At 40.7% G+C, this 24,542-nt stretch overlaps 2 protein-coding genes across 5 annotated transcripts in view; one reads left to right on the top strand and one right to left on the bottom strand.

Moving 5' to 3' along the window:
* Positions 1 to 24,542, top strand: part of NT5DC1 (5'-nucleotidase domain containing 1) — a 150,241-nt gene that overhangs the window by 1,405 nt on the left and 124,294 nt on the right. For 3 of the 4 annotated variants that reach the window (XR_013441139.1, XM_078054838.1, XM_036082232.2), the window contains exons 2-6: positions 4,567 to 4,658; positions 6,068 to 6,139; positions 7,896 to 8,002; positions 12,881 to 12,960; positions 14,330 to 14,414. Coding sequence is in view for 3 of the 4 variants with exons in the window: in XM_078054838.1 (XP_077910964.1) it covers positions 4,567 to 4,658; positions 6,068 to 6,139; positions 7,896 to 8,002; positions 12,881 to 12,960; positions 14,330 to 14,414 (436 nt within the window). In the remaining variant the exon portion in view is untranslated. The remainder of the gene's footprint in view (positions 1 to 4,566; positions 4,659 to 6,067; positions 6,140 to 7,895; positions 8,003 to 12,880; positions 12,961 to 14,329; positions 14,415 to 24,542) is intronic. The other variant, XM_078054837.1, reaches the window with a different exon arrangement.
* Positions 15,287 to 23,443, bottom strand: COL10A1 (collagen type X alpha 1 chain). Its single transcript, XM_078054840.1, has 3 exons — positions 23,373 to 23,443; positions 22,688 to 22,856; positions 15,287 to 18,183 (listed from the first exon to the last, which is right to left on the bottom strand). Exons 2-3 carry the CDS (start codon positions 22,839 to 22,841, stop codon positions 16,313 to 16,315), a joined length of 2,025 nt encoding a protein of 674 aa, XP_077910966.1. The 5' UTR covers positions 22,842 to 22,856; positions 23,373 to 23,443; the 3' UTR covers positions 15,287 to 16,312.

Below are 24,542 nucleotides of genomic sequence, written 5' to 3'. Positions count from 1 at the left end.
ACGGTGAGGTCAGTGCCCCATCCGGAAGTTCAGGTACATGTCAGAGGTCAAAACCGAGTGTCTGAATTGCTCACGTGCTATATTTATGTATAGATGCTAAAAAATAAAAAAGGTGTACCGTTCCTGCTATTACACTTTTCTGCTTTCCTTCTATACAGGTGTTTCCCTGGTCATACTGAAAGTTGAGAAGGCTTTTCTTCTTGATCCTTTGGCTACTACTTTTTCTAGATCTTTGATTCATATTTTCCTTCCTCATGTGCCTTTCAAATTCCCTCCTGGAAAATGTGAGTTTTCTTGCATCTCCTCTGTGGCCACCTTCATCTGAAGGAAGTATTATTAAACCACTCATGTTAAAACCCATTTTGTGCATGTGTGTGCATCACATCCCAGAATGCAAGATCCTCGAAGACAAGGATTCTTTTCTACAAAGCTCAAATATAAGGGAGGCTTAAAGATTGAAAGAAACCTAGTATGTTATGGATCCTGTTTGGCTCAGAAATCTTTTATGAAATGTCAGCAGTTTGCTTGCTGTGCACCATAATAGAGTTGGGTACAGAGATAGACACGGGCTTTCCAAGTGGCCATGTATTGGGTGAAGATGCGAAAGAGCTGGTTTCAGTGCCCTGTGGTGAGGGCAGTATTGGACCTTGCTGCAGACTGTCTCCTTGTTCCTGGAGGCCCTCCCTCCACCACACCAATTCGTCTGTCAGATCTCATCTTAAATAGCATTCCTTTTGGAAAGCTTTCCCCTGCCCCCTAAAGTTTACCCTTTCATTCCCATCCCACCTCCAGTTTTCCATAAAACCTTTAATTTCTCATAGCGTGTAAGCAGCTTAAAATTTCCCATTAACCTGTTGGAATCTACCCCTTGAGTCTAGAGCCGTGACTCCCTGACATCAGTATCTCTGACAGTTTCCTCTGTGTTCTGTGTGCTGAGCTGCATGCTTGGCATATACTAGGTTCGATCAGTAATTGTGGAATTACTGAATAAAAAATAGGTATTTTAATAACTGAATATGGCGCAGCCACTATTCTAATAAGCATTCAGTGTAAATGAACTGGTTAGATCTTTACAACAACTGTGAGGTAGTTGCTTTGTCACAGGCGTCGTTTAGCGATGAGGATAACGAGGCACAATAAGGATGAGTAGCTTATCCAGGATCGTCCCACTAGCGGCCTTCTGTTCCCACCACCGTGCTAGGTGTGCCACAAGGCCTAGAGGAGCCGCCTGGAGTGACTGGTGGCTTGAGCTGGGTCCCAGCGCAGGAGTTAAAGGGGGCAGGTGAGGAGGGAGGGGAGCGCTTCGGACAGAGGAAATACAGCCAGGCCAGGGCAAGGACCTGGACATGAGAACTCTGGGAAGTGCCGGGTGTCCAGCAGCAGGCGAGGAGCTGCAGGAGAAGATGGTGAAGTTAGTGGTGACTATGTCATGGAACACTGCGAGGGCCTCTCCCATCAGTGTCATAGGCATTTAATAAATGCAGAGTGTTATGCAAACAGGGGACTGGATGTGTCAGCTCACCTGGGGGCTCAGGAAAGCCATCCTGGAAATGATGACCTCTGTGCACCTCCTGGGGTTGCAGACTCAGAAGTGGATGGGGCCAGGCAGTTAGCCCCGATGTGGGAGTTGGGGTGGGGCCTGGGACAGCCAGGAGATTGGGTTTGCCTTCTGAGGACACAACCACACTCAACTCTTGCCAGCATCTATCTGCCATGAGGAAGTAGGGGCTCAGTCTCTTAAAAGATCTAATTCTTTTAAGATAAGTTAGAGATCTGAACTTGAAAAAAAAAAAAAAAAGAGATCTGACCTTGTATGAGAAGTCTCTCAATTTTTAAATGTTAGCTCCCATTTTCAAACAGCAGGATTATAGGGTGGCGAGACAGATTTAGCACAGAAAAATACAGAGCACCCAGTTCAATTTGAATTTCAAATAACAAAAACATTTTTATTAGATGTGTGTTCTGCAGGGGATGTGCTTATACTAAAAAATTCATTGTTGTTTATCTGAAAATCGAATTTAGCTAGGCATTTCCTATTTTATCTGGCAACCTGTAGGGGGAACCAAACATCATTTGTGGTCTGCGTACAACTTACAGGACATGAATGTGCAGCTGATGGGCAGTGTGCGTTATTAGTCACGTAAGACTGTGAGCGAGTCAGTGGCCCCAAAGGCTGGGAGAGGAAGGGGGCTGTCCGTGGAGGCCCTGCGCCATCAAGGTTTCTGGGGTGACTCAACAAAATAGAAAAAGATCCAAGAACCAAGGCCTTTGGACTAGGACAGGTTTCAAAGGCACAGACTCCCTTATTTTTTCAGCACCACTATTCTCTGGTTCTCCCGGCACATTGACCTCATTCTTTCCTATTACAGAAACTTCTCTTCCATGAGGTAAGGAACGCAGCTGTGGACGCCCCATTGGCAGCCCTGCTGGAAAGGGCTCCTTTCTCTCAGGAAGGTATCCAACCTCATTGGAATCACGTGCCCATATCTTTATCAGGATTGTTAAGGGGTGAGAAAGTACAAGACTAAAGTGCCTTGATCAGAGGCGAGTTTAATGGTATGCAGTGACCACTGGTAGCTTGAAAGTGGCCATGGTGGGAATATTTATACCGTGGAAATGGGCACATGGTACTTATCAGGGCCTTTTTTTTTTTAACTGGCATAAGACTGATAATAAACAGCAAATACTTAAATTGAATCTACTTCTATGTCAGGCACTGCTCTAAAGCACTTTACATCTGATAATCCCACAGCACTGGTTCCCTGCAAGGCAGGATCATGATATGTATTTTTTATTGTCCATAGTATTCTGGACCTTGGAGTGACTCAGTACATTTTTTATTGATTTTTTTTTTTTTTTTTATGATTGAATGAAAATCCATAGAACATGGAAAGCCAATGATTTTCAGTCATCTCTGGGCTTCAGGAATCCTGTATGGCCTCACCTGGACCCTACCCTAGCCTGTAGGCCTGAAATTTTTGGGTGGTTTTAAGAGCCATAACCATGTTTCTGAACCACCGCCAGGGTTGAGAAGTGTTGATATATAGTGTTGACATAATGTGAGCTATTAACAATTGACGTGGTTCAGGGTCACACTACATTGCATGGGAGTACATGTATAGTGATTTTAATTAGCTTTAGGACAGAGAACAGCTCTATTTGACAGGGAGCTTTTGGTTTCTGTGCACTCATCTCCTGGCGCTTACACCCAACCCCCAAATCCAGGCATGTGTGGGCCTCTGGGTTTCTGGACTTGGTGTGCTCCCCTCCCTCTGGATTCACCCAGCTAACTGCTACAGCTTGCAGGGGTCAGTGTAAACATCATCATCTCAGGGAGGCCTTCTTCCATCCCTTTCACTGTGTCTCTACCTTCTTCTCCCTTGTGCCACCTCATGCTGTCAAAGAGGCTTTGGGTTAACATAGAGAAGAAGGGTCAAGTTGCCCAAGTATCTTCTTGCATACTGCTCGGTCTGACCCCGGAGCAGCATTCTGCCTCAGATTCAAGTGCCTCTGATGCTGGCTTAATAACACTCTTTGAAGGAGAATGGGGTAGGGAGAGTGTGGACCTTTATCCACCTTTTGCCTCCTTTTTGCTTGGCATACACAGTTCTCTAAAAATTTGAGCCAGCTCTTTAGAAAAAATAAGACACATCACTCAAACACTTGGGATTTTGTCACTGAGAAATCAGAAGATCCATTTATCTTTGTACTTATTTCCAGAAGCTTCCTTCATCCTTTTCCCTCAGTTTTTCTTATGGCAGAGAAATAAGATATTTCCTGCATCTAATGGAAGCTCCTTGATTCCTCCTTCAGGTCATCTGCCTGGTCCCCATGTATATTTCCTTTTGAGACTACCCTGTGTCAGTGACAAAACTAAAACAACTTAGTGACAGGTTTGATGTCCTTTATTCAGGGGAAAATAATCTGTGAATTGGGGAGGAACAGTGCCTCACAAGCACGGTCCACTAAGGATGGGCTGAGGATAGATGTAATGATAGAGTGGTCGATATGTTTATCATCATGGTGATGTGTTAAGTAAGTTTACAAAGCTTTGTCAGGTCTTAATGATCTCCAACCCTTAGAATTCAGGAGTAAGATTGATAGTCATCCTTGGTTATGTAATTGTATACTGGTGGTCTAATTCTGCAATATAAAAAGACACAGTAGCTACCCGGGGCTCTCGGGTGGATAAATCGCTTGCATTAAAGGGGGATTGGGACGCCTGGGTGGCTCAGTCGTTAAGCGTCTGCCTTTGGCTCAGGTCATGATCCCGGGGTTCTGGAATCGAGCCGCGCATCAGGCTTTCTGCTCAGCGGGAAGCCTGCTTCTCCCTCTCCCACTCCCCCTGCTTGTGTTCCCTCTCTCACTGTATCTCTCTCTGTTAAATAAATAAATAAAATCTTTAAAAATAAATAAATAAAGGATTAAACTGCAGAACTTCACAATTAGAGATATTTCTCTCCCATCTGCCCCATGAGTAACTCCAGTAGGTTTTCAGGTCTGAAATTAGGAATGAATAGTGAATTTTATATTTAATCTTTCTTTATTCCTTCTTGTTATTTATAGCTCATTTATAATAGCTTTGCTCAGTTCCTGGTCAAGGAGAAAGGGTATGACAAGGAATTGCTAACTGTGACTCCAGAGGATTGGGATTTCTGGTAAGTTCTTTTTTTTTAAGGTCTTCCCATTCCCTCTGATTCTTAAATGTTGCTGATAAAATTTTAATGCTTCCTCTTCTATGGAGACATAAAGTGAAATCTGAAACTGAGTCAAAGGACAAAATGCTTTCTATATTAAAAAGTTTTATGTTTTATGAATTAAAGCCTTTTCTACTTTAAATTTAGACTTGTTTAATTAAATATGTAAATAAGCTAAAAGCTTATTGACTAATTTGGATATTTGTGTATGGCTGAAGTTTGTCATAAGTTTCAGAGGTTATTAAGAACTGTCTCTAAAATTTACATTTTTTGTAAAAAAAATTTGCTTTATTGCCTTTCAAATACAGAACCGTAGAAGCGGAAGAATCATCATATTTTGAATAAATGTCTGAACTGGGACATTTGGTTTTCTATAATTTGAATAGACATTCCTATGTCTAAGACTCTTACTGCTTACTTCTTTCCTGGGTTAGGTTTTTCCACTTCCCAAGGCTTATTTTGTCCCTCTTCCTCATCTAAACAACAAAATTAAAATCCTGTACTTTAACATTGCTCAGTGGAAAATTAATAATAACCCTACAACACACAGAAACACATGCAAAATTAATTCTAGAGCAATGATGTTCATCTATTACGTATTTCTGCAATGTTTGGTTAGTCCTTTTTGATGTATCCCTTTTGTAAAAAGAAGAAACAAATATTTTGCTATATAAAACTGCTGACTCTAGAAATTTACTGTGAACCAGAGTCAGTAATGCTTCTAAAGTACCCTGTCATTTTTTGTTTAATTCTCTTGGTATTTGGTGGCCATTATACCTCCTTGCTTTTATTATTCATAATAATGAATCTGTATCCACTTTTCTCCCCAAATCCCACAAGTCTTTTACAGCGAGGAACCTAAAACTTAGTATTTGACTTTATTTTAGTGGTTTTCAATAATATGCCCTGCCCAGAGGGCAAGTTTTTATAACCTGACCCAAATGGAGGCAATTTGTGAAAAGTATAGGAGAGAACCTGGCTACAAGCTTATCTGGCAGAATATAAATGTGGGCATGCATGTGCATTTTATTTAATGAAAAACATTTGCACATTTTAACAGAGACATACAATGATGTTCCTTTTTTTTTGTTCTCTTTAAGTTTGGATTCCTCTTTTTTAAAAGCATAAGGATTTTACAACCTAAATATGCTGTCTTTCAGTTTCCCACGTGATGATTTTCCTTATGTACTTGTTCTGTGGATGCTACTTAATTTTAGGATTCTTGGATATTCTTATTTTTTTGACTAATGTATCATTCATGTGGGTGGGAGAATCCCTTTTTAGCATTGTGACTTTTTGAAAATATAGATTATTATTCTTAGGTTAGCTGAATCTGTGAATTGATTGGTAATCAGACTTTTTTATTTTAGTTGCAAGGGCTTGGCACTGGATCTAGAAGATGGGAACTTCATTAAACTTGCAGATAATGGCACTGTGCTCAGGTAATAAAATTTAGTTGTGAAGTCAAAACTTTTTTTCCAGGACACTTTATATAGCATTTGATTGTTAAGTTCTGGGTTAAATAAGATTATTATTTTTATTAATCAGGTGACAGATCCTGTGCCTATGTTTCTTTGTATGACTTGTTTGAACAATTTAAATACAGATCTGAAAGCATTGGACTTAAAGGTCTAGTTCTTTTAAATTTAGCTCATCAGAAATATTTGCAGGAAATCCAGTAGAAATTTAATAACTTGCTTCATCTCATTGATCACCCCTCCCACAAAAGAGCCTGGGGATTATGTTGTGTTTGATAAGTGCATAGTTGCCTGGAATAAAGTTAGATTTCTTTTTATTAAGGAAGAAGGATAGAATGGATGTTGGGTAGGGGTTGCTGGTCTATGCACACCTCTCCTTCTTTCTCCATTTGTCCAAATTTGTCCCTTCTGTGCAGGACTGATGTTGTATTCCAGCTCCTTCTGCAGGTTTTTCTAGTCATTTCCAACCTTCATCGGTCTCCTTCTCTCACACTCAGTGCTGATGCCCTTTCCTTCCCTCCCCTTGGGGTGCACCAGGCACTTTTGAGTGTTGGAGAGCGGGACCAGCAGTTGAGAAGCTCCTGCCACCACTGCTCTGAGTCTTACAGAGGGAGTGGGCATGTTTCTCCCCTAACACCAATAGTAGAGGCAAGACAGCATGGTCACACAGCTGTGCGATTTATTATTTATATTAACGTGATCCGAGTTGAAGGAAAGGACACTCAGCACGGGTTATCCCGGGTACATACTCTCCCTTTTGATACGTCATTCTTTTTGCACAGTACAAACTCATACTCTACCCTAGACCTTATCCTAACGTGCAGATAACTAGAGCAGGTGTGGCCCCACCTCTGAATATTTTGTTACTTGTTTGCACATTCCTTGCCTTGGGCAACTAGAAGTTATTTATGTATGTAGGTATGTATACATTTGTATGTACGTATGTGTACATACTCTGTGCAGCTCTGACCTTAAACTCAGCTATCAGATTCGTACAGTGTACTTAGCTGTCTTCAGTCGTAGTTCAAAGAATGTAAGGCATTCTACAATTTTGGTTCTTTCTTTCATTGTTATGTCTGTCTGTCCTCCTTCTCAGCGTCCCTCCCCTGAGGTCTGACCCCCTCCATCCAAGTTTTAGCTCCTCTGCAGTTTCTCCTGGATTCACTAGCTCATCTCCTTGATGCCTGCTTTCCTCCAATAGAGCAGATTCCTGTGCCATCATATGTTCTACTCCAGATTCCTCCATCTTTACATATAGCTTTCTAAAAAGCATTGTCCTCTTTATAGAAAGGAGCCCATTTTGATTTTTCCATTTGTTCTCACCCCATTGCTTTACCCCTCCTTTTCCCCTGTGTTCTCTCTGCAGCTGCCACCCAGTCTGTACACATTCCAGTTAGATTACCTTTATCTTCAAACGACAACTTCTCAGGAAAGAATTTTCTTCCAGAGAAATAGTTTCGATATTGTAGGTCTAGAGCAGCTAGCATGGGGTGGACCTCAGAGTGAGTTGCTCCTGATTACTTACTTGTCAGTAGGTGGATGAAATGGATGAAGAACTTAGGGACATGCCTTATAGAGCCCTAAAGGGGGAAATCATCCAGTTGAAAACGGAAAAAAGAAAACTGGGTTCGTTTAAGGGGGGACCACGCATAGCAAGGCTGGAGGAAGGGGTATTCAGAGGAGGCATTGATGAGCATTGTACCCCGTCTCCCCAAACCAGGGCAAGCCACGGCACAAAGATGATGGCTCCTGAGGCACTGGCGGAGGAGTATGGCAGGAAGGAGTGGAAGCACTTCATGTCTGACGCGGGAATGGCTTGCCGATCAGGTATGGCTCGTGCGGGGCAGCGCCACCATGGCCGCCCCTTGGGTTTTGGACCTTGGACCTGTGGCGTGAGGACAGGAAGCATGCCATCTTGCCTCCTCTTGGCCCGGATGCACAAGGGAGCAGCTGTGGTTTGATAGGAATAGGATGTGTTTTTCCACACGTGTCTCATGTCTCTTTGGCAGTTGATTCTGCTTTATTTTAGGTTTTGTTGATTCTCCTTTTACGTCCACTTGTTCTAGAGTGAAAAGACTAGCACCCAGGAATAATACATTCCTCAGTCGTCCATATTTTTTAATCAGTTTATTACATGCTCAGTCCTTGCCTTAATTTCTCCATTACCCATTTCTCCTCACATTCATACTACCCCGTTTCTTGTTTTCTTGAATTCTCTTCTTTACTGCCAGCTCTAGTATCTTCTGTCTTCTGCCTTTATCTTTTCTTTTCCCTTATTTTAAATAATTTCGCACATTTTCCCCACTGTCTTTATAGAAATTCACCATGTGTAAACATGAAAAGGTTTCTCAGAAATGATTTGTAGACATTGATGTGCATAAATTAATAAGGAATGATTAAGACATTGTTATAAACAAATAGATCTTATTATAATTGTTAGTTTTTCATTTGTTCTAAATTTTTGTGCCGTCTTCTCCCACACTTCACTTTTGAAATGCACTGTTCTCCTTCAGAAAATGTAGTAACCTGAGGGGCACCTGGCTGGCTTGGTCGGTGGAGCATGCGACTCTTGATCTTGGGGTTGTGAGTTCGAGCCCCATGTTGAGGGTAAAGTTTACTTAAAATAAAATCCTAAAAAAAGAAAAGAAAATGTAGTAACCTGAAAATAGTTGGAGTTATTCCTTGTTACAATTAGATTTGCTGTGTTACATTCACTGCCTTTTGAGAGTTTGTTTTGTTTTTGTCCTGAGATGAAAATGTCAGGAAATGAGTGCTCTTGGTAAAATAAGTTGAGAGGAAAACAGATTTCAAATTGGGGATCGAGATGGAATGCTTCCACACATCTCAAGTCCCAGTGGCTGGTGGAAGTTAAATGGGTGTCTGTGTAGCCTTTTACTCAGCCTAAAACAGAGAACGGCTATTTGCTCTCCAGAAGCAGGCAGTTGTAGATAACTTTCCCGAAAGGCCAGGCACGGAGCTAAGTGTTTCACTCTAACATCCATTCAGAAACAGAGAGTACTTTAAAGAAGTAAAGTATTTCTCAGCCAGGAAAAGAGCATTCACCCAGGATGACCCACAGTTTGCTCACTGCTCTGCCCACTAGAGAGCGCCACCTCCTGGAATCAGCAGCTTCCCTCTGGTGCTCAGTTGACCCAGGAGCGCTCTGAGGATGAGCTTGGAATTTATCTCCTCTTAACTGGGTTGGTTAGGGAAGTGTTTCCCATTTATGTGCTCAGTGGGCAGGTGGTGGTGACACATAACAAAGGCCTGTTGTTCCTGCCAGATCATAAGGGAAAGCTTGATGCCTTCAAAAAGGAATACGATTTTTTTAATGTAGAGACATATAAAAGAAGAAAAAAGTGGCCTGCGATTCCACAACCCAGTTAAACTTTGTTTACGTTAAAAAAAATAATGTGAGCATAGGGTTAGAAAATTTAAATATTATAGAAAAGAATAAAATGAAGAGTTAATTATCTCCAACTCCTGTTGTCCCCCAGAATCCCCTTTCCTTGAAGCTTATTTCTCAAAAGTACATGAAAGGGATCATACATTTCCTGCACTGCGCTCTTTTTAATTGACGTCTTTGAGATCCTGTCACATTAGCACACACACAGATGCACCTCGTTCTGTTAAATGCTGGTGTGCCCTGCCATCCAGTGCCGTCCATCAGTCTGTTCCTAGTACACGTTTGCATTGTGTCTGGCGTTTGGCCATTACAAACAAGCCTGCAGTAATGTTTTCATACGTGTGTATTTTGCACTTTTGTAAATTCCTAGAAGTGCTCTAAGGATATATAGGTTTCAAAATTTTAGGGCAACCCTCTCAGGTCCCCTCCATCTTTGGGAGCTTTATACTATCACTCAATGAACTTTGCTTTACTATCATTCAATAAACTTTGCTGCCCACCAAAAAATAAAATAAAGTAAAATTTTGATCAGTATGGCCAAATAAGGGCCTTCATTTGAGGAGAGCATTATAAAGTGCATTCCCTACCAGTACATTTAGGGAATTTAAAGCATTGATGGACAGAGACATTTTACTGACGGTTTATTTGATAATCCCTTTGCCAGTTGTTGCACTGGCAGGAGTATGGTTTTCATTACCAGCCAATTTCCAGAGAGCAAGTCCTTTTGATCTTTTTCCCCCCATCAACTGGTAGATTATGCAGAAACAGCTTAGTGTAGCAGAAACCACGGGGGAGGTGGAGACAGGTGGTCCTGGCTCATATTGACTGTTCCTTGCTGGGCAAAGTGATCTGGTCAATTACTAAGCCACTCTTAGCATCACTTTGCTCACCTTTAAGTGAAGGTGGTATCACTCATCTGCACAATTGAGAACATTGTGCTAACATAAATTGTTCTCTTGCCCTCAGTCACTCACTCGCCTCTGTTCTGTTACCAGTACGAGTAGGCAGTTTACAAAGTACGTAGTGTTGGCAATGGCTTCTTGGGGAACGGTTTCTCAGTGGGCAGAGGTTAAGGATTATAGGACTTGTCTGGACTTAGAGGCTTGTTTTATTGAACGGAACTCACTAATCCCTTTATTGCCAGTAAGCTTCTCTGCTTCTAAGGAGGGGCGAGAGTCAAAGCTTTCATGGGGTACAGTCTTGGAGTTTTGGTGGAGGAAGAGGCATTGAGAGCAGCCTGGCCCAGTTCATAGGTCAGGACTGAGCAAGCCTCGGTGTGTCCACACAGCGGTCATCCAGCCCACATTTGACAGTCCAGTGAGTCAGCCCCTTGGCTTGTGGGAGGGAGTCTCATTAAACCCCTGAGCTGTTTGATTAGATCCCACCTAAGACTCACGATCAGTATTCCAGCTCTTTAACTGAATTTTGTGTTAATGGCCACAAAGGGAGCGACAGGGGAAGGGAAAAGCAAGGAGGCGTAACCAGCAGTGACGACAGTTCTCCTGCTGCCACGGTGCCCGGAGCGGCTGGCCACTCTGATGTCACAGGCAGGAGAGTAGATCAGGTGCAGGGTCATGGACCTTGGGAGGCTGTGCCCACTGTCCTAGTCTTGGGAGCCCTGGAGCATCGCGTGGCCTTATAGCACAGCAGAGTGTGAGCAGAAATGCACGTGGGATGTTACCTCCCTTTTCCTCCAGATGCCTGGTTCCTCACACTGACAAAGCCATCCTGACCTTTCTGAGGGGTGAAAAGTAATCTAAGATGTTCTGCCAATAATTTCAGCTGTAAGAGTAAAAACCAGGAAGATCATGCCAACCAAACTATTTTTAACTGAGGGAAAGGATACGTAAACCCACACAGCCATTTTGTGAATTAACAGAAGGAGAACTTTTGACTTTATTTCTTATACATTCTTAGTAATTTGATATGAAGAAGTGACGGGCATTAAATGACATTTAAAGGGATAGACATCTGGCCCCTGCAGAGGGTTTTCTCCTAATTTACCTGCGGCACTCCCTCATTCCAAAAATCCATTCCATTGTTAGATCATTCATTCATTCAACAAACATTTGTTGAGTGCCTGCAGTATGCTGGGTATCGTGCTTAGTGGACACTAAGGAACAAGACTGCTGTGTTCCATAGCTTCATACCTAGCTTGCAAATGGGAAGAAGGGAGGACTTGAAATCAGGCACCTATGCAATAGTTATGACCATTCGAAAAGTACTTTCTCACATTAAACTACAATCTGGCTTCACCTTTGGTTCTGTTTGATTCCTCTTTGTACAAGGGTTCTCTAGGGATTCTAGGACATTGGGATCCCCCCAAAGCAGAGTGGTTGGTCCCGATCTGGTATACAGGAGTGAGATAGTGGAGACAGTGAGCCATAGAAGGAAGGAACAGTGGGGGCTGGATTCCACTGGGATCTCTGAGAAGCACTGAGAATACCTCCCAGAGTTGTCAATCCAAGGGACGGGAGCCTTCACTGGCCCCTTAACTTGAGACTCACCCACTGGCTCCTGGTCGAGGCTTACCACATGAGCCACATGGACTCCACAGCCTTCTGGGGAAAGTGAATGACACAGGTGTGCTTGAGGTGGGATGATGCCATTTAGCACAGCAGTGGCTGGGATCAGACATGAGCCAAAGGAATGTGACATGGGTCATCAAGTGTCTGCCCAGGGATGGCAGAGTCCAAAAGTGACATCTACACCAAGGAAGGGCTCAAGTTTAATTCTGTCCTAGGGCCAGACAGGATAAATTCAATCCCTCTCCTCCCTGAGATCCTGGAGTGCCTGTGCTGTGCCCGTGAGTTTTTCCCAGATAAGTACACTATGTCCTTACATGATGTGATTTTTTTTATTATTATTATTCCTCCATCGCTCTGGTTCTTCTCACGTTAAACTGAAGGTGGACCAACCAGCACAGATATGAAAAGGTACTATTGTGCAGATTACCTCATGGTGCTCCAGTGTTATGCTGATGGTCTTGAAATTCAGTGACATTGGTACCATAAATTGTGGCTTTTTCATAACCCATTTTATATTTAGGGTATAGTCTAGTTTTTACGTAAATTTTTTTTTTCGTAAGATCCTTAAATTAGGGATATCATTTTTAAACTTTCTTGTAGCTTAACCCTTCTTTAAAGACAGTGAACGCCTGTAATAGAGCCATTCTGAATTGAAATAGAGGCCCCTCTAAGTAACCAAACCAAAGTCTGGTGTCTCTTCAGCCAAGTTTCTGTGTGTCACGTAAATGAGGTGTTAATTTGTTCCCAGTGTACAATTTTATTCTTTTTCAGGAAAATATTATTTTTATGATAACTACTTTGACCTGCCAGGAGCGCTTCTCTGTGCCAGAGTGGTGGACTCTCTAACAAAGGTGAGCCAGGGACTCATTTTTCAGAAATTACGATAGGTATTCAGTCATAAATCAGAGGACTTAATTATATATGTCTTTTGAGTGAGTTTTACTCAGTTTCTTCTTTGTGGTTTTGGAAGTGACTAAGGAAGAAAAACATAGAGAATTTGGTCAAATATTTTGGGAAAATTAAGTAGCCCTGACCATTTTTCCCCCCAGGGATAATAAACCTATTCTCCAGCAGGGGGTGCAAATGTCTAAAAAGAAAATACTTCACAGCTGGAAAAAATATTTTCTTGGTTTCATTAGCAGAATTAAAAAAAAAAAAATTAAAGATAATTAAGAAAATTCCACCTGTCCTTAAGCACTCTAAATAATACAAAATCAAAAAAATGAGATGAAGTTTTTAAATTCATCATTTTGAACAGTTTGATGCGTGTAGACTTTATACTGTTGATGAAGACTGAATATACTTAGGGCTTACAATCTGTGAACAGACACCAGTTTTATGTCAGAATTACTTTTCTGTTTTGCATATGTTGTCTTTGAAAATCATAACGATCATGTTATTAATAGAACATGGATAATGGTTTACTTTTGAGCCAGAGTTAGTCATGTGTTTGCGAGTTTCTGTTGAGTAATTATTTTATTATGTAGACGTTATTTACATGAGATGGGATCAGTTTTTCATCCATAGTGACTTCAAACAAATGTATTAGTCTTCAGATATTTCAGAGTTTAATTAGAGACAAATGTCTAGTAGTTTAGATAGAAGGACACTGGTTAATAATGTTTCCAAGAAAGCAAGGCCTTGCAGTGTTCTGTGTTTCAATGTAATGTTTATTTGCATCCTGGTTTTAAAAAATACAAAAGTGATTTATGTTTTGGATTTGGAGCCTCCTTCATCTCTCCTATAGAGATTTGCTGCTCTTTTTTATTGAAATCAGGTAAATGTGCGCTGAATTCTAAAGTAACCAGCTTTTAGGACTTTAGGACTTGAGGCTTCTTAGCCCCATTGATGCCCCAGTACATGAAGTGGTACATTCTGATATCCCAAAAGCTATAACACTGTAAATTTACTCCTGTGTTTAAAATATATAATTTTTAGACTTCACACTGAGTAGAAATTTCTATTTTATTTGGGCTACATGAGCTATATTAATATTTAGTTGTATGTGTGTATATATGTATTTGTACCAGTGATTTTCTTAGATTTTTCTTCTTAAAGTCCCATTTAGAGAATGAGTTTTTTCATCGGTTATCTTTTCTAAATATGAGTCCCGATTTTAGATTACGGCAATATTGTAATTGCTTGCTTTTTTTTACTGTGCTTAAAAACATCATTATTACATGGGTTAACATTTGGGATTTTTTTTTTCTTTTTTTTTAGCAGAACAATGGTCAAAAAACATTTGATTTTTGGAAGGATATAGTTGCTGGTATACAACACAATTATAAAATGTCAGCTTTTAAGGGTGAGTAATGTGAAGGGAGACCTTCTAATTGATGTTTTTAAATGCTGTGCAGCTTGTAAATTACTTTGAAGTTACCTATCTTGTTAATGTTCCTCAATTAGGACTTGATTTTATCTAAAATTTTGCTACAAAGTTGGTACTGTTTATATTTTAAGAGGTTCTTTAGAATTCCATTCTTGTTGCTTAAAAACAGGACTGGTTGACTCAGAATGGGTCAGGGACATGGCCAAGTTGCACGTGGGGCCTCGCAGCTGCATCTCAGATTAGCTTGGTAACGTTACTCGGAGGTTACTTCTAAGGAGTACAGGGATGTTTTATCATAGATTACCTCGGGGACTCGAACCAGACTGTCCTGAGATACCTAGTGGACTGATAGATGCTCAAGAGCAGTGTTTCTCAGCTTAGAAAAGGGTTGCTTTTTGATTGACATAAAATTGCCTGCCTTCCTTTTAACGTAATTTAAGTCATCAAAATAATCCTAAATATTGGGACTAAAAACATGTCAAGGCAATAAATAGTAACCGCAGAATACTTTTTTAAAAAATTACATATTTCTCTGACACCTCCTTATTTCCTTCCCTGAAGAAATCACTGCTTTGGGGAGATTGTCTCACTTTTCTGTGCCTGGTCACCGGCCCTCAACCCTGGCTGGTAGGTCCCATGTGGTCCTGTGGGTGCCTTTTCATAGTCCACACAGAGTGCTGGGGGGCGTGTGCGAATGACCATCCCCAGTAGAGGGCAGTATCCATGACAACTGTAAGAGCCACCTACCACTTTATTGTTTTTCTTTTATAAACTTTGTAAAGTGAAAACCCTTAAAAGAATGGTTGAGAATAGCAAATTGCTGCTCTCAAATAAATTCAGCATAAAAATCTGTTGATGTTATTTTATTGCTTTGTAAATAAGGAGTAGGTAAAACATGTCATGCTTTAATAAGTGAGGCACAGCTTAAAAGTTTTAAGCAGCAACATAAAAATACAGTACAGAGCATAAATAAATAATATCTTTTCATTTCTAGCCAGATTTTGAAACCCTTGACGTTAACTATAATTTCACTAGAGTGGGAGGCTCAAGGTCCATATGGCAATAATCTGTAAACCCACAAAATCATAATCTGTAAGACTCAATATGGAATTAAATCAAATTAATCACACTTGTATTAAGTAAATAAACTAGGTTAGACACCCATTTCCAAGTTGTGAAGGGTATATAGAAAGCTTTTCTGCAGTCACAGAAAAGTTTGAAAATGTTCGTGGCTAAAGCACCTTGCATTTCAGATTTTAACATCATCCTTTGGTTTTTTATTAGAACTGTAGGAAGTTTATGTGCACCTGTACATTTGAATAGATCTTGACAAAGGGGCCATGTAAGCCTTCGAGTAATGCACCTGAGAAAGATCTTAGGGCATACAATGCCTTTTAAATTTGAATATTCAAGTATTTGAGTTCTAGAAAGACATGATACCCTCTGAATGTTTCCTAGAAGTTCTCCTGTTAATCAGTAGAAAGAGGCTTATTTTTTTTTTAAATGCTGAATTTCTGAAATCAAATTTAACGTGATTTAATGTCACATTTCAGGGTTTCTTTGTGATCATTTTATTTTTTTAGCCTAGTAGGACTTTCAGGGTGAAATTTTTAAATACTGAAGGAGTTCACAGAAAACTTTAAAGAGCCTTGGGACTGCTGACTAGAAATTCAAGAGAGTCTTCACCTGTTGTTTACTACTGCTGCTCACTTTTTCGGGGGGGAGAACTGGTTGGTCTGAAAGCTCAAATCCGTATTTGGAAAATTAAAATTAGTCACGTTTTTTTGGCCTACCTCCATATGCACTTTGTGGGGCGCGGTGGAGTTGGGGAATGCCTTTTCAAGCAGACTTACATTAGCTCATTGGGAATATGCTCACACTGGTGCCACCAAGAACCCTGAGAGAGAGGAGTGGACATACTCCGAGGAGTACAGCCCGTTCGACCCAGCGTTGGGCAGCTGGAGCCACACCTGGTCGTTCTCCGTGAGATCAAGTATGGCGCTCCCCGAAGCCTGATCCAGGTAGCCTTTGGTGTATTCGTCATAGGTGTACATTACAGGGGTGCCGTTCTTATACAGGCCCACCCAGACATGGGTCCCTTTCACATGCACGTGGTAGGAGAAATAGTACGTTCCTGGTATCCTGCAGGTGAAGATTCCAGTTCTTGGGTCATAATGCTGTTGCTTGTTATACAAAATCTTGTCAAATGGGATGGGAATGCCTACAGCTGGGTAAGCTTTGGAGAGAATAACAGTGAAAGCAGACATAGGCATTCCTGTGACTCCCTGGTTGGCACTAACAAAAGGCCTTTGGTCTGCCTTTATAAAACCCTCAGACGGGGCTGCTTGGCCTGGGGGGCCTGGGGGGCCTGGGGGACCTGGGAGGCCGGGCTGTCCAGTGTGACCCCTCGGACCTGGAGGCCCTGGTGGCCCAGTGGGACCATTGAGCCCCTTCATTGCTACGCCCGCTGGGCCAGGAGGACCTGGAGTTCCTGGATCCCCTTTAGATCCAGGGAATCCTGGAATGCCCGGTGGCCCAATGGGGCCTCTGGTTCCTGGTATTCCAGGGGCACCTCTTGGACCAGTCTCACCATTGGGTCCAGGCATTCCCTTCACTCCTGCTGGGCCCACAGGGCCTGGGAGACCAGGAGGTCCTCGAACTCCAGCGTCCCCTTTTGGGCCTGGTAACCCTGGGTTTCCCTTAGGACCACTGCTGCCTCGTTCTCCCGGGTACCCTGGTTTTCCATCTAACCCAGACAAACCCCTTTCTCCCTTAGCCCCAGGGTGTCCTGCAGGCCCCACTGGCCCTGTCTCACCTTTAGGGCCTGGAATCCCCTGGTTGCCTGCCATACCTTTTGGTCCTTGGGGTCCCATAGTTCCGGGGGGTCCAGTCAGACCTGGTTCCCCGGGATGACCTGCTGGGCCTTGTTCCCCTTTAGCACCTGGACTTCCTGGAAGGCCAATAGGTCCTCTTTGTCCTTTCAGGCCAGGCAACCCTGGTTTCCCAAAGCCAGGAGCCCCTGGGGGCCCAGCCATTCCTGGAGCCCCAGGGTGACCTTTTGTCCCAGGAATCCCTGGCTGGCCTGGGGCTCCAGTGGCTCCTGGCTTTCCAGTGCCTTCTGGTCCTCGTTCCCCAGGAGGACCTTGGGGGCCTGGCAGGCCAGCTGGTCCCCTCTCTCCTGGAAAGCCCTGATCGCCTTTGGTGCCTGGCTGTCCTGGAAACCCATTTTCACCTCTTTTTCCCACTCCAGGAGGGCCAGGTGGTCCCATGGGACCCTGAGGGCCTGGAAGCCCCCTCTCACCCGCGCGTCCAGGAGCACCATATCCTGCTTCCCCTTTCTGTCCATGCACACCAGGGACTCCTGGTGCACCCTTTTCCCCAGGAAAGCCCCTGGGTCCTGGAGCTCCTGTAGGTCCTTGTTGTCCAGGTTTTCCTGTAACAGTAATTCCAGCTGGGCCGGGGATTCCGGGTGGCCCTGGTGGGCCCCGTGGTCCTGGTAAACCAGCTGGTCCAATATCTCCTTTTGGTCCAGATGGTCCTTTCTCCCCTGGTTTTCCTGGGAGTCCTGGCAAACCTGGCTTCCCAGTGGCCGATGGTCCCGGTGGTCCAGGCAACCCTGGCTCTCCTTGGGGTCCGGGACTTCCATGGCCTGGTTTTCCTGGAGGTCCAGATGGACCTGGGTGCCCTCGAGGTCCAGCGGGGCCTGGTGGACCAGGAATACCTTGCTCTCCTCTTACTGATACACCTAAAAAACATGCCGATACACACACCCAGAGAGAGAGATGATTAGTAATGATATTGCACTGTCAGTCAGTCCACTTTGGCAGACTAGTCTTTAATGGTTTCAGATAATACATTTTATACTGTATTTAAAAACACTGCCAGAGAGGATGGACCATGGCTACTATAATACTTTCAGTACATCTTCATTATCCATGAAAATAAACTGGGGTTGAAGAATTTGTCTAGAGTAAGAGTACAGTGGGGTATTTACCCCATTTCTTTTGGGAATATCATCTACCTCAAGAGGAAAGGGGAAAAAAGGTATTGGATAGAAAGGAAGAAAAAGACAAATGCAGAATAAATGGGAAAACATTTAAGAACTATAACAGCTTTCTCTCACAAAAGCTATCCTATCAGACATCAGTGAGAAAATCTGTCATAGCCTGCTGAACACAGTTTAGATGTATTTTTTTCACCCTCAGTACATACCATGAGCTCCTACACCCTCCTTTCATTGACTTAACATTGAAACAAAGAATTAGAGAATTAGATCCAGTGGGCAGAGTATATAAAATAGTATTAAAATGTTTATCTAAAGTTTTCTTTGATTAATGCACACAGTTATTGTTGCTTTCACAGAGCTGTGGGTCCATTTGAACCAAATACTTCTACTGATATTATGAATTCAGTTCATAAATTGTTTATTCACTGCCTGTGACATGAAAAGGGCTCTTGGGCTACAAGTATGGGGAAGCACAGGATGCATCTTATAAGAGCTTCAGTCATGAAGGGAGTACAACAAATGTCCCTGTGATAAGAGGTGTCCAGGGTTTTGGTTTTAGTCATACAAAGGTGGGATTTAACAGAGCATTCTGGTATTAAGATATATAACTGGGGATATATTACCATATCAGAGAATCTTTAGGCAGCAATCATCATAAATATCTATTATAAAATACTCTTTTCAGGGCGCCTGGGTGGCTCAATCATTAAACATCTGCCTTTGGCTCAGATCATGATCCCAGAGTCCTGGACTCAAGCCCCACATCGGGCTCCCTGCTCCGTGGGAAGCCTGCTTCTCCCTCTCCCACTCCCCCTCCTTGTGTTCCCTCTCTTGCTGTCTCTGTCAAATAAATAAATAAAATCTTTTAAAAATAAAATAAAATACGCTTTTCTTTCTCAGAGAAATTCTTCAATAGCTAGCAAAAATGGTAATAATTGGGTATGATTTAAATGTCTATTTGCAAAATTTGTATTAAAATAATTTTGTGTTTAATAAATCTTTAGGAAGATAGATAGAATGCCTGCGTATACTATTTAGATTCTTTTACTACTGGAAAATGGTTCGTAGTTATGGTAGATTTAGCAAATGGCATAGTTATTGAATGGTTTGGTCAAAATCCTGAGAATGACTTATGGCTGTGACTTTTGAGCCACATCTTTTTTGTACAAAAGTGACTAATTAATATACTTAAACTTTACCTAAATCTTTAATGGCTTTAGAAATCAGAATGAAGAGTAAATTGGAATTAATATTAAATGAATTGTAAATTGCCTTTGAAAACATATGCTTATGGGTATGGTCCACATTAATTATCAATTGCTGGTACATTATGATATTTTTAAAAATCTTTCATATTAACTGGCATGTAAGAAGTAGTAAGCCAGTAGTAGTTGCTAATATTATTCTCTTGGGTATTCCTGATATTTGAAATACATTTGGTGACAAATGAAATATAAAATACACAGTAGAATCATTAAAGTAGATATGCTAAAATAGGAATATTATTTTAGACTTGGATATTTATATTTTGTACTAATTAGAGTTATATTTCATTTTGCAAATATTTAAATGTCTGGAGCTTTATTCACTCATGGATTTTCAGAAGATGGCATCAGGAAGAAGACTATGAGAAAAATTAATTTATGGAAAAGATCTCCATATACTCATATCATTGATAGATTGACTTTTTAGTGTACATACAGTATAATGTCTATAAATATAAATGGATGTAATGTATTACAAATAGAATAGATGAATAAATAGAAAATAGCACTTTTTTTCAAATGCAAACTATATTAGATTGAATGGGTTTGCTTCAGAATCTTATTCTGAATCTCCTAAAGGTCATATCCATACTAAAAATGACTATCTTAGTCTGGTTGGAAATCTGTTTAACTGTTAAAATAGGGAGGAAAAACAGTCTTACTGAAAATGACTACATAGTGGGGGTACCTGGGTGGCTCAGTCGGTTAAGCATCCGACTCTTGGTTTCAGCTCAGGTCGTGATCTCAGGGTCGTTAGATCGAGCTCTACGCTCAGCTCGGAGTTGGCTTGGGATTCTTTCTGTCTCTCCCCCCCGCCCTTACACTCTCTCTTTCTCTCTCTAAAATAAATAAATGAAATCTTTTAAGAAAGAAAAGAAAATGACTCCATAGAGCACCATTTGAGACTGGAAGTCCAAGGACAGGGTGATCTCAGTCACTTGGAATGTTGCCCTCATAGGTCCTCTACCTCTTGATGTAAGAAAGAATGTGAGTTCTGTTGTCTTTGGGGGATAGCCCCTGTTTGTTGCTTGCCAATTAAAAAAAATGAAAGATTAGGGTGATACCATGCTCAAGGAAAAATGATTGCCCAGCAGAAAAGTTTCTGAAAGTCCAGAAACCAAAATAGTGGTTGATCATGTCAGAATATGGCACTCATGGGGCCACCAGCTCTGCATTCCTTTGCAGCATAATTTGGTGTGTTTTGGCTGAGCCCTCTTTGAGCCTGTGGTGAACAGATGGGCCCAGGAATTACATAGGCACTCTTTGTATTTCTGTTATCAACCTAATGTTATACGTGTATAGATTGTTGGCTTTTGTCTTCCTTTTAGTGCATTAGTGCCTGCCAGTGAATGGTAATGTACTTGAGTTTCCACCTTGTATTATCAAGTAGAAACTGTAGTGGGTTTAGCAGTTAAAATGCAGCTTCTAAGTTTTTCATTTGTTAGTAAGATATATATTTTCATTTATTCTGCAGAAATAGGATGACACAGTACAGTAAGGTGGGAAAATAGAAATATTTTTAACCTTCCATAAGTGGTGCATTTGATTTTAAACTCAAGGCTGTATGGTAAACTATAAAAAGTCTGAATTTGTGATCGTAGAGAATATACCCAGTGATACATGTCCTAGCATTTCACCTTGCCATTCATTGCTTCAAGGGAAGTAGCAGGTTTCCTTACCTTTTATTCTTTCTTTCATAACTTTTCTCTTTCTCGTATTTTATCTGTATTTTGAGACATTCAAGATGTTTTTGTGACGCACCTGTGCATTTATTTTTAAACATTAAGCTTCCTTTCATGAAATGTTTTAAATTTCATCTTTCTTTTTAAGAAGACAATCCTGTAAGTTTAATTTGCTGAAAATGGTCATCTCCAAAAGCATCATTTGTAGAGTTTACGGCAAATATCCTTAGCATTATTTGCAAGGTAAAATAGGTAACTATAATGAAAAAATACTAAGGAAAGGAAATTTGAATCCTACAATCAGTTCAGATGATGCAGTTTAATTCAGTAGATGTTTTTCAGGCAGTGCGTGCCAGATGTCGTTCCGTGGAATTAGTGAATGTGAAACCTAATAATTGCCCTTCTTTGAGGATCTGTTAGTAGTGTGCGTGCATTTTCTCACTTCTCTTCATAATATCTGAGAAAGCTGAACAGCTAGGGAAGAGATTCAGGAACAAAGCTAAAACGTATCTAAAGCTACCCACCGCCCCAGTACTACCACAGCGTGAGGAGGTGAAGTACCAGTAATACAGCTAATACTCGAGTACTTTACAGCGGGTAACTCAAACTTCCTAACAGCTCTTTGAGATCACTGCTGCTGCTTTTCCGGATGAGGAAATTAAGGCACAGAGAGGGTAAGTAACTTACTTGAGGCCCCACAGTTAGTACATGGCAGTTAAGTCTTTGTACTTGACTACTAACCCCTACAAAAATGTCTAAGTAGTTAGGAAAATTGCCACCTCGTTTGCCTATTAAATTTCGTGGAAAAGCGTTAGATTTCATTTGATAGTTAAGACTCGGTTTTGTATATATTGGTGGGCTAGCCGAATTGGTTGTACAAGTAAATGATGGTTAAGTATTTAGATACCTAAACCTGCTACTCTCTTTGTATAATTGGCAGTTATTTCTCATTAAGACATTTTTAAACTTGATTAATTTGTTTTGGATTCATATTTCTACATTATGGTTAGTTTTTTGTACAGAAGCGCCATTTGAGGGAAAAACTTTCCACACGTAAGAGTTCTTAATATCCTTCAGGTACATCTTTCTACTCTACTCACTGTGTAAAGGATATTAATGTTCTTGAATAGACCTGCTTTTTTCCATCACTCATTTTGTTTTAGTATTTTGGACAAATTCGGGAGTTTGAAGATAATTAAACACCAAATAGAGTTAAAAGCATTTTGTTCAAGAGATCATTAAGATTGTAGAAAGCAACAACCAGTTGGTTAATACAGCAAAATATATAAAGTTTACCTTTACTCTTTATGGCATAGGGAATGAAGAACTGTGTCCTGGGGTTAGGTAGGGGGCCTTTTATGCCTGTAGGTGTTTGGTATCGCTCAGCATAAAATTCTCCATGAACCAGGTTCAAGGACATTAGCAGCAAAAGGGCTGTTTGTGGCAACATGTTCTCAGATGGCTTCTGAAAAACAGAAAAGAATAACTTCCTGTTACTGACCTGTTTTATTTGTCTGGTGTTGGACACATGAATTCTTTATTTTGTTAACTACCTTTTTTACCTTATCCTATCTGTTTTTAATATATTCCATAAACCGGAATTAGAAATTTTTAGTTATATGAATATATGACTTAAGTTGTTAGTGGAAACCACATTCAAGCAATCAAGTAAAACTGAAGTGATTTTTAAAGAAGAAATATAGAAACCAGAATTAGATGCCTGTATTAATAATTCAAGGTCTTTAACATAGGTTGAAATATCCAGTAATTTCAAAATAAACTAAATAGGACATACTTTTACAAATATGGTTTTATTAGGACTGTCTTTTTATAGAGACTGCTAAGGATTAAACTTTCTGAGTACACTTTAGTGGAAAGTCACTTTTTTTTTAGTGAAAAAAAACAAATAGTTAATTTATCGAGGCTCGTTTCCAAACAAGCTAACATGGAAGTCCACCAGAGCATCAGGTCATAGACTTACCTGGATGCCAGAAGTTCCTGGAGATGGTTTCTTGGCAGCTTTTCTGAGCCCTCCTGTGTCCAGGTGAGCAATGTCTGCACACTGGTACCTTCTCCAGAGCTGTCCTGCAGTATTTATACTCTTTCTCCCTTACTTCATGAAGTTCCCCTGAGTTTAAGCTCCTCCCCCCGAGAAGTGGAGAGTACTAATTATAGTGGAAAGTTCTATTGGGCAGGCATACAAGATCAGGTTGGGCTCTCTTTCCTTGTTTTCTTACTGAAAAATAAACTCTTTGTCTTAAATATATATTAATAGTTTTAACCATGTACCATCTTTTCTGAGTTTTTATTTTAGAAGTTATTACTCAGATATTTAGGTTGGTTCATGATGGGATGATAATACGACCTTTGTATTTTTGAAAGCACATTCTTGTGTTATTTGGTTGAAAATATTTGGTAGTATATAAAAGTAGGAGAGGAAGTCTTTTGGAGGGGTGTGTGTGGATTTAAACCATCCTCTAAATTCTTCAATTATGACATAAGGCCCTCAGTGTGTCCGTTAATGTTCCTAAATTTTTATGCAGATAGCTTACTCCAATTCTTACTTACTTTTGAGCTTGAGAAAAACAATTAAAATGTAGGTATGTTGTTTTATATCTTAGGATTTAATGTAAGTCCTTAGGATTTTAATGTAAGTTAATAAGAGAAATTTTAAATATGTTAATATCTACTTTAATTTTTACATATTAAATATTTTAGTTTTCAGACAGAGGCAAGACATCCATGAATTTGATAGTAGAGTTAGCAATATAACTACCCTGAAGGATTTGGACTCTTTATTTATAACACAATATGTTCAGTAAATAGCTTCAGGTTTTATTGCTTAATTTTGGATTTTACTTTAGAGTTGTAGTAGAGATGGCAAAAGCCTTAAGACATGATAATGTCATACCATGTCTGATGAGATTGTTGTGTTCATTTCAGAAGAAAAAAATTCCTCAAACTTTGCTTTCAGCTTTTTAAAAATATCAGTGGCTTACCTTACAATTTCCTTCAGAAATCTTGATTCAGCCCAATTAGAAACATTTTTCCCCCAAAGATGAAAGTAAACATTATCATTGTCATTTTCAATACTTAGAATTCCCTTTAACAATATTAGGGGACTCTTAAAGTCAGTTTTCAGGATCCTAAA

Source organism: Halichoerus grypus, chromosome 9 (genome assembly GCF_964656455.1).
Source record: "Halichoerus grypus chromosome 9, mHalGry1.hap1.1, whole genome shotgun sequence".
NCBI lineage: Eukaryota > Metazoa > Chordata > Mammalia > Carnivora > Phocidae > Halichoerus > Halichoerus grypus.
The sequence above is the reverse complement of the archived record's forward strand: the minus strand, read 5'-3'. Positions and strand labels throughout refer to the sequence as shown.